Source organism: Paramormyrops kingsleyae, chromosome 4 (genome assembly GCF_048594095.1).
Source record: "Paramormyrops kingsleyae isolate MSU_618 chromosome 4, PKINGS_0.4, whole genome shotgun sequence".
In the NCBI taxonomy this organism is placed as follows: domain Eukaryota; kingdom Metazoa; phylum Chordata; class Actinopteri; order Osteoglossiformes; family Mormyridae; genus Paramormyrops; species Paramormyrops kingsleyae.
Window position 1 is genome coordinate 12,800,620 of NC_132800.1, and position 10,552 is coordinate 12,811,171.

Sequence of the window (10,552 nt, forward strand, 5' to 3'; positions counted from 1 at the left end):
GTTGCAGATTGTCTGGCTAGAAGGTTAATAAGGTATTTGTCCTTCAACATAGTGATAAGCTGCAGCACTAATAAAGTACATATTCATACACTAAAGGCTAACAAAACGGCTAACAGATACAGAAACTTCTAAGCCAACACAAGGTGCTAATTCATACTTGTTTTTTATCACAATGTGCACAGCAGTAATTGGTCAGCATTATAGACTCAAACACACACACACACACACACACACACACACACACACACACACACACACACACACACAAAGTTAGACCAGCCAGTACCCAGAAACTAACCCTAATCAGAAAAGAAGCATGTGCACCAGCAGTAGTCATTGCCCAATCACTTGTTCACACAAGTTACAAAAGAACAAGCCACATGATCTTATCACAAACAACAAAAAAAAGAAAGCAAAATAACAAATGTACAGGCAAAAGAGCAACGGCAACTCCTGAGCTGTGTAACAATGTTCTAACCATTTTCACCTAATGTGGTGACCAGAATCAAATTCTGGGCATTTTCAATAGTAATGAATGTGAGGGTGTCCTAACTTTTTCCTCAATGGAAGTTGACATCATAGTTAATTTCTTTTGTTGAATAAATGGATTTTTTTCTTGTTTTTGCATAAGTAATATAATTACATCACCTTTATCTACAAATCAGAATCAGCTTTTATTCGCCAAGTGTGCTGGGGCACACAAGGAATTTGTTTCCGCCAGCTTGAGACTCTCTCATACACAGACAATAAGCGACAGGATACAAACAATAAATTACACTATACAAGAAATACAAATGTGACAAATTATAAATATTATAAATATACACACGTGGGTAACACTGTGCAATTAAGGTGCGAGGTAGAGAGCAAACAGGGGGGGAAATTGACAGAAGGCAGATGACAGCTTAGCTGTTTATGAGGGTGATGGCCTGAGAGAAGAAGCTGCTCCTGTGTCTGGTGGTGTTTGTGTACAGAGTTCTGTAGCTCCTGCCAGAGGGGAGGAGCTGGAAGAGATTGTGTCCAGGGTGTGACGGATCTGAAATGATTTTATCAGCCTGTTTCCTAGTCCTTGAGCAGTACAAGTCCTGGATGGAGGGCAGGGGGGCACCGATGATCTTTCCTGCTGTCCGTACAGCTCGCTGCAGTCTGTTCCTGTCCTGTTTAGTGGCTGCTCCATACCAGACTGTGATGGAGGAGCAGAGGACAGACTCAATGACTGCAGAGTAGAATTGGATCAGCAGCTCCTGTGGAAAACTGTACTTCCTCAGTTGTCTCAGAAAGTACATCCTCTGCTGGGCCTTTTTGAGGATGGAGGAGATGTTGGACTCCCACTTCAGGTCCTGGGAAATGGTGGTACCCAGGAACTTGAAGAGCTCCACAGTAGACACCGGGCTGTCTGATATGGTGAGGGGGAGCAGTGCTGACGGATGTCTCCTGAAGTCCACTGTCATCTCCACAGTCTTGTGCGTGTTCAGCTCCAGGTTGTGCTGACTGCACCAGAGTACCAGCCGCTCAACTTCCTGCCGGTATGCAGACTCATCACCATCCTGCATGAGTCCAATGATGGTGGTGTCGTCTGCAAACTTCAGGAGTTTTACAGCTGAGTTCCTGGAGGTGCAGTCATTGGTGTAGAGGGAGAAGAGCAGTGGGGAGAGGACACATCCTTGGGGGGCACCAATACTGAGGGACCATGTTTCAGAAGTGATCTCCCCCAGCCTTACCTGCTGCTTCCTGTCTGTCAGGAAGCTGGTGATCCACTGACAGGTAGCTGGTGACACGTTGAGCTGGGAGAGTTTGGAGGAGAGGAGATTAGGCACAATGGTGTTGAAAGCCGAACTAAAGTCCACAAACAGGATCCTGGCATAAGTTCCTGGCCGGTCGCGATGTTGCAGGATATAATGCAGCCCCATATTCACTGCATCATCCACCGACCTGTTTGCCCGATAGGCAAACTGCAGGGGGTCCAGCTGGTGTCCTGTAATGTCCTTCAGATGGGCTAAAGCCAAGCGTTCAAAGGATTTCATGACCACAGATGTCAAGGCAACAGGTCTGTAGTCATTCAGTCCTGAGATGGAGGGTTTCTTGGGGACTGGGATAATGGTGGAGCGTTTGAAGCAGGAGGGAACTTCACACAGCTCCAGGGATCTACTGAAGATGTGGATCTATTAAATGCTTTGCATACATCTGAATCATTGACAGGGAGGGAGGGGGGAGTGTGTGTTTGTCTGTGAAACTGACAGGGAGGGAGAGGAAGTGTGTGTGTGTCTGTGAAACTGGCAGGGAGGGAGGGGGAGTGTGTGTGTCTGTGAAACTGACAGGGAGGGAGGGGCAGTGTGTGTGTGTTATTATTATTTTATTCATATCACTGTCAAGAATGCACTTGTAGAAAAACTAACCCTAACCTGTTACAATGGATGGACTTGCCTCCAATGTCAGCATGTGTAACCAGCTTGGATGCCGGCTGAAGGTCAACCCTGGTGAACTGTTAAAACTTTTCTTGCACATGCATTGACTGGTGCGAAGGTGTTTGTGATGATGGATCCTTGCCACGTTTTATAGATAAAATATTAATAAGAGCTACCTAGAACCCTAGAACACTGACAGAAACAGTTTGTCACCTGGTCCTGCTCACTAATACAAAAAGATTTTTAAGGTTTTTAATCATTACCTACATTTCATGGTAAAGTGTTTCAACAGTCATCATATACTGTTTATTTGATTGATTGATCAATGACTTTCTTTCTTTTTGAGACGTCAGCAGCCACACCACCTGCAGGTCAGACCAGGTAATGCATCTGAAGCAGCTTTGGGCCTGGCCAGTACTTGGATAGGAGACCAACTAGGAAAGCTGGGCTACTGCTGGAAGAGGTGTTGGTGTGGCCAACAGGTTAGTCCACCCTGTGGTCAGTGTGGATCCCAGTGCCCCAGTGCAGTGACAAGGACACACACACACACTAACTATTAAACCTAATGAGATATAGACATGTTCAGTAAAGTCTGGTTTACACACACACACACACCGAACGCCCAGTTAGAGCACACACACACACACACGCAGTGCCCAGTTAGAGCACACACACACACACACACATTCACGTAGAGTGCCCAGTTACACTATGCATGCACATACACACACACTTACCCATATACTGTGCCCGGTTAAGGTTGTTATGCTAATTAGATTTTCCCCATAGTAATGAATGGAGAGTCCACACAAAGATATAATTATCTTTGATCTATCTGGGTGCTAATTGTGTGTGTATGTGTATGTATGTATGTATGAATGAATATATATATATATATACACACACACACACACACACATATATATATACACACACACACACACACACATATATATATATATATACACACACACACACACACACATATATATATATATATACACACACACACACACAGACACACATATATATAGAGAGAGAGAGAGAGAGAGAGAGATAATATAATGTAATAATAATGATAATATAGTATAATATAATGGTAAATAATGGTAATATAATAGTACTTTATTCTTAAAGTAATTAATAATTAATAAATTAATTAATAAATATTTCATAAAAGAAATTTTAATAAAATAAATTAATAATTTTATTTACTTTAATCCACTGAACCAGGGCAGTAACACAATATAATTTAAAGTTTTTTGTTTCTGTTATGTCTCCAGTTAAATGATTATTATATACATTGATTTAGTGTCATTGTGTAAGTTATGTTCAGCTGCAGCAGTAAAGTGAATTTAACTTAATCCACCAGACTGTGGTTTCATTATGTTACTCAGTTATGCTTTGGGTGACGCTGAAGCAGGACATTAATAGGACAGAACAGAAAGCCTTTATTGTCATTGTACAGGCAGGAAATACAGTTAATAGGCATAAATATATAAAATGTACATATACAGGGGAGGGGGAAAGCCCCCTCCCACTCATCAGGATTACATTTAGTTACTAGGGATGCACCGAATGTTCGGCAACCGAAATTATTCGGCCGAAAATAGCCAAAAAAAGCACTTTTGGTGTTCGGCCGAATAAGTAAAAAGGCAGAATAAATTTTGCCGAACAATGACGTTTTTAATGACGCAATCAAATAGTAACCCGCGTAGAGTGAGAGGCGCGCGCTTTATGCAGCAAACATGTCAGCAGTGTGGAAGCACTTTAAAGTGTCAGAGAAAGAGGCAAAAACGGCCGTTTGCAGACACTGTTCTGCTGAATTGTCCAGAGGGGGTGCATCTGCAAAAACGTACAGCACTTCAAGTTTAATTTATCACTTAAAATCAAGACACCCCGAACATCATGCAGAGTACGAGAAAGACACGGCGGCGGGTACGGCAACAGCAGCAGCGAAAAGGAAAGTAGCTCCTCCCAGTCCTAGGACACCCACTAGGCTATTCAAGAAGGGGGGCTTCAAAGATGGCCAAATAAAAATATATTTTTATTTTACTAATTTATTTATTTTAAATTATATTGTGCTTTGTTTGTATAATATCTGCTGGAATGTAAAAAAAAATGTTCAGTGTTAAATAAATATTTTGAAATTGTATTTTTGTTATTTGATTTATATCTCTGAAAAGCAACACAAAATAGTAAAAAGCAAATTTTTACTATTTAATTATTGTAATGGTGAAAAAATTGGCAAAATAAATGGGAAAAAATGCGAAACACCGCGTTTGGTATTCGGCCTTCGGCCAAGCATTTCATTATTATTCGGCTTCGGCCAAGAATTTAATTTCGGTGCATCCCTATGAGTTACATTTTAATCAGAGAGAAAAACTATAAAATATTTTTCATGTTTATTCAACTCCCTGAACACAGGCATTTATTTCTGTCAAACATACATTTCAGAGTAAAAAGGATTATAAAGGTTAAAAAGCAGAGATTTTACCTTTTTGCCAGGAGAACCAGTAACACGTCACAGCGACACGGAGGAGTTATAATAAACCAAAAACCCTGGATAGAGGGGTTCAGTGAATGAGGAGGTGAAGCTGTACAGGAGGGTCAGTCCATCAGAGGAGACTCTGTAGAAGGACAGAGTACCAGCCGCCCAGTCCAGATACACTCCTACTCTGCGGGAGCCTGAGGGCTCTATGGGTATGACAGTCTGTTTATTATTGTGCCAGACAGAGTAACTGTCAGGAGAGCAGAACAGACTCCATGACTTGTTATTGTATCCAAGCTGACAGTCAGTACTGTATCCTTTCCTCCCGATTCCTTTATAAGTCACTGCTATCCAGGCTACTCCACTCCACTCAGCCTCCCAGTAACAGCGACCAGTCAGACTCTCTCTACACAGAACTTGGGACCAGCAGTCAAATCTCTCTGGATGATCAGGATATGGCTGTTGCTTTGCCCCCCCTGTCACCTTCCTGTTCCCCTCTGACAGAGACAGGTCTCTGTTTGCTGTGTTGGAGACCAGCGTCAGCTGGCAGGAGTCTGTAGGCAAGAGGAAGAATTATTATTATTAATACCATCAGGCAGCCTGTACTTTATGTTTCTGTACAATATAAAAACAGCACAGCTTCCCTTAACGAAGCGGGAACTGAAGTTTATGAAATAGCTCAGGAAAAATCGGACGGCGCGCGACGCCGGCGGGTAATGCTGTGCGAGCTAAACTAACAGCTTAATTACGGGTAAATAAAATTACAAAGCAGCGATATTCATCAGACATATTCATCAGAAGCATATTTACCACAAGACGGAATCAGAGATTAATACTAAAAGTGAGCGTCTTTAGTTTAAAATATAACCTTCCTTCGAACCGCAAGCCTCTTCACAGCAGCGCTACCCGCAGACTGAGCAGAGTCCGGCATCAGCGCCGGTTTAGAAGAGAGAAAGATAAGGAGCACGAACTGATTACATCTGGCTGCAGACTCCGCCAGGAGGGTCTCTACTGTAGGCTGGAAACTCCACTCCTGCCCGGACACGACGCTACTAAAGAGAACTCAGCAGGCTGGATTATTAAAGTTAGTTCACGATGTTGCACTGACGCCACTCCAAGCTATTGTGGAAGTCATGTGATTCGGCGCCCCCTAGTGGTGGTACATCCTACGTTATACAGAGTGATGCGATATAATCCCAGTGGAGATAATAATAATAATATCCTATCCTATATTATTATTGTACATTATTATGATTTATTATTAGTAATAATAATACTTTTATATGGTATAATTATATATAAGATGTTGCGATAATGTTTAACATTATACAGACACATATGTATATATGCATATATTATACAAATTATTATAATAATGCTATAATAATTATTAACAATAAAAATAATAACTCTATCCTATATTTCGGCTCTGTTTCTGGAAGTTTGCATAAGGTCATGTCCGGCCCAGGAGTAGAGATCATGTGATTTCTGGTCCCACAGTGGAGACCCTCCTAGCGGAGACGCCCAGTGTTCTGCAGTCAGACCATTCTCCCGGTTTGGGGGAGACTACGGGTACCATCTAGGAAAATACTAATGAATCTCAATAAGATAAAAGTAAACTCACCACATGTGCATGAAGAACAAATGCAAAGGATTTCTTTGTGAAATCAAAGACGCAGAACTGTATCAGAACATATTTTAACCCTGTTACACTGCCACACACAGACGACAAGCATCTATAAAGTATTTGTTTGTACAAAAAAAAGATTAATGAATTAATAGTATTTTTGGTGATGCCTGTTTTGTCTGTGGGCGGCACAGTGGTGCAGTGGTTAGTGCTGCTGCCTCACAGCAAGAAGGTCTTGGGTTTGGTCCCGAGTCCTTTCTGTGTGGAGTTCACGCGCTCTGTGTTTGTGTGGGATTCTGCAGGGGGCTCTGGTTTCCTCCCACAGTCCAAAAACATGCAGGCCAGGCTGATTGGTGTGTGTGTCTGTGCCCAGGGTTGGTTCCCGCCTGCACCCCTTGTTCCTGGGATAGGCTCCAGTGCCCCCTCTGACCCCAGTTGGGATTAAGTGGTTACGGTGATGTCTGTTTTGTTCTTTCCCTTTGGATTCTGTCTAAACTGTCACACACAGAGAAACTCACCTAAATACAAACATGGAAATCCATCTACATACTGTCATGCCCCACTCCGTCCGATCCTAATGTGTGCCACACCCCCTCGTTAACCTCATGTGGAATCCTAGTGTTTTACAGCTGTTTCGGATTGTTGTCATTAGTTCAGTGTATTTAGACCGCGTTCCCGTTTGTATCCCCAGTCCGGTCATTGATGTTGTTTTTGCGTGCTCTGTGTTTTGGCATTAAACTCCGTATTCCCTGATCCCTGGCTTCCGTTCGCCCGCTTCCCCGCTCCATGCTACACACGCCGTGACAGAATGACCGGACTCCCTAAATACAAACCAGGTACTTCGCCAGCGCACCGGCTGAGGGAGGACATTCCAGGGGTGCTGAGGACGATCCCGGCGAATTACGCCTTTCGCGACCCCAGCCTGTATATTTGCCGGAGGCTGACTGGCCACCAAAGCCAGCTCACGAGGTGCCTGGTCTCGCAGCAGCAGGAACGAAAAGAAAGCAGCGGGGCAGCAGAAGACAGGAGGACACGCATGAGGTCTGTCTGGGGGCCGTCTCTGTTTCTGCCGCTTACCCTGCTGCGCGGTGGGAGAATCCTCGCCCGATTCTCCACCCGGTGGTGTTCACGGGTGACGTCACCGCCGCTTCGCCTAGGCGGACGCCCGAAGCCCGTCTGCCCACCGCTTCTCTGCCTGAGCCAGCCGCCAGCCCCTTCTTCGGGACGCGCCTGGCCCTCAAAGGGACCAGGTCCATTAAGGACGCTATCCCGCTGGTTCCGCGATTTCGGACACGGGCAGCGCCCCCCGTGGTTCCAGAGGCTGCAGCGCCCCCCGTGGTTCCAGAGGCTGCAGCAGCTCCCCCCGTGGTTCCTGAGGCTGCAGCAGCTCCCCCCGTGGTTCCTGAGGCTGCAGCAGCTCCCCCCGTGGTTCCTGAGGTGGCTGCCTGGGGGTCCTCCGGCTCTGTCGGCGGTCCCCTCCGGGTCCCCCCCCCCGGTGCCTCGGTGCCGGTCCTCGGCGTCGCCTCCGGCTCCATGTCGGTCGCCTCCGGGCCCCCCTGCTTCGGCGGGGCGTCGGACGGCGCCTTCGCCGGCTCCGGCTGCGCCGTCGCCTGCCGCGGCTTCCCCCTCCTACTTGCCTCCGCTGGTGTTCCCTCCTGCTCCCTCCGTGTCCCCTCCGTCTCTCCCTTGTCCCTTTCCCTCGGCCCCTGTGTGGTTCCCTCCTGCTCCCTCCTCCCTGTTGCCTGCGGTCCCTCCGGCCGCGGCCCATCGCCCGCCTGGGCTCTCTCGGGCTCCCCTGGCTCCTCCTCCCTTTTCCTCCGTCCCGCCTGTTTTTGCTCCTTGTCCCTCTGTTCCTCCTGTGTTCACTCCTGGCCCCTTTGTGTCGCCGTTCGGTGTTCCTTCTGTGCCCTCTGTGTCTCCCTTCTCTGTCTCTCTGCGTTCCCGGTCCTTTGTCGGGTTTTGTCTTGGTTTCTGTCCTTGTTCCAGTTTTGTGTCTCTGTCTTGTTTCCTGTTTCTCGTTGATGTTTTTTGGTTTTTGTCTTTCAGGTCCTGTTCCCCGGTCTCGTCTCGTCCGTCGCCTCCTCTCGGGCGCGCCCGGTGTGCGCGCATTTGGGGGGGGGTTCTGTCATGCCCCGCTCCGTCCGATCCTAATGTGTGCCACGCCCCCTCGTTAACCTCATGTGGAATCCCCTTGTTTTACAGCTGTTTCGGATTGTTGTCATTAGTTCAGTGTATTTAGTCCGCGTTCCTGTTTGTATCCCCAGTCCGGTCATTGATGTTGTTTTTGCGTGCTCTGTGTTTTGGCATTAAACTCCGTATTCCCCGATTCCTGGCTTCCGTTCGCCTGCTTCCCCGCTCCGTGCTACACACGCCGTGACACATACAGTGCAAAAAGCCACACTCATCACAACAATTGCATGAATACAATCATAAAATGGTATTAATGGCATTATTAATAAGAACATGCAGACACACTTACATTTCTGTAAGCCTGGTCTGGTCCTGCACTCTCCACAGTGGTCCACACTATAGGAAAAGCAGAATTTAGAATTTTAGAATTAGAATTTAATGATCAGTGGTTATTGTTGACACACCACAGCACACAGTGCACAACAACAAAATATGCCCTCTGCATTTAACCCATATGTGACATCGTGACATAGCAGGGAGCAGCTAATTCAGCACCCAGGGAGCAGTGCTTGGGGGCGGTACCTTGCTCAGGGTACCTCAGTAGTGCCTTGCTGGTCAGGGATTCCATCCAGAAATCTGTATCTGCAGTGTGTCAGACACATATTCTGTACTCACTTCAGCTTCTCCAGGTTACAGCTGGGATCCTCCAGTACAGCAGAGAGCAGCTTCACTCCTGAGTCTCCTGGGTGATTGTAGCTCAGGTCCAGCTCTCTCAGGTGTGAGGGGTTTGACCTCAGAGCTGAAGCCAGGGAAGAACAGCCTTCTTCTGTGACTCTACAGAATGGCAGCCTGCAGAAAGGAAATCACAAAATATCAGACAAAACACAGGTGGCAGCAACCCATCAAAATGCCAGTGCTGACGTGCCCAAAGCCACAGCCTGACTGGGACCAGCGACTGGCCTGGACCCCCCCAGACCAAGCAGCCATTCAGTTCCTCCCCCTTTTCCTCCATCCCTGCTCTCCCTGTTCCTGATAAAAAGCTTCCATTTAGGGGCATTATTCTGCACCCGGGTTCACCTGTGTGCCTCTGTTCCTGCGGCCCCCACACACTGTTCACTGAAGCTCACCTTTTAGCCTCACTGACTGTGTAGCAACACACATCAATAATCAGCTCAGTTCAAAATTAAACCATCCAGTGACAGTGACCCACTGAATGAAACTTAGAGCTGGACTCCCTCATCCACAGTCCTGCCACAAGAAGAGCACTGATGGCAGAGAGGATGAGGCCCTGCAGTGACGCCAAGAGCAAACAGTGTGACGCCACAGGGGCAGGAAAGTCAGCTAAATCCCAAAGAGCACGATCAGCACCACAGCGCCAGACAGAAACCACAAGATCCCCACGGTCGGCTGCAGAACCACCCGTGAGGAAGTGAGGAATGTCAACAGGAGGCAGCTGGCAGCTGATAACAGCCCCAGAGAGGGGGCGGGATCGCCTCCCCAGCACGGCTCAGAGCCTGCATCGTGGGCAGGGGGGGGGAGAGGGTGACTGGTGAACAGCCTGCTTGTCGTCTCTCTCTCTCTCTCTGAACACAGACGCCTGGAAGATTACCACCCAGAAGTGACTGCCGCCCCCCACCTGCTCAGCGACCAAGGAGCCGGGTCCAGCCGCGTGAGGAAGGAGCTAGAATCCACACTCCGGCTGCCCTTAAGCTGCCCTTCCTAAATGCCCCCCCTTATCCCCCTAAAATAAAGACCGCCCCTTTGGGGTGTCCATATGGAATATTATATGGTACTGTATAACACATAGAGAATGTAATCATTAGGACGCCATTAAGCAGATGTAACCAGTAGCTGATGTGAACCATACAGAGTGTGACCTTATAACCTTTAGGGAATGTG

At 47.0% G+C, this 10,552-nt stretch overlaps 2 protein-coding genes across 2 annotated transcripts in view; both read right to left on the bottom strand.

Annotated features, from left to right (window-relative positions):
• LOC140588728 (uncharacterized) overlaps window positions 1-10,552 on the bottom strand; it is a 462,332-nt gene that overhangs the window by 367,018 nt on the left and 84,762 nt on the right. The gene's annotated exons all lie outside the window — the stretch shown is intronic.
• LOC140588729 (NLR family CARD domain-containing protein 3-like) overlaps window positions 1-10,552 on the bottom strand; it is a 300,771-nt gene that overhangs the window by 68,488 nt on the left and 221,731 nt on the right. Inside the window, exon 7 of the mRNA XM_072710669.1 lies at window positions 9,329-9,502. Coding sequence (XP_072566770.1) covers window positions 9,329-9,502 — 174 coding nt within the window. The remainder of the gene's footprint in view (window positions 1-9,328; window positions 9,503-10,552) is intronic.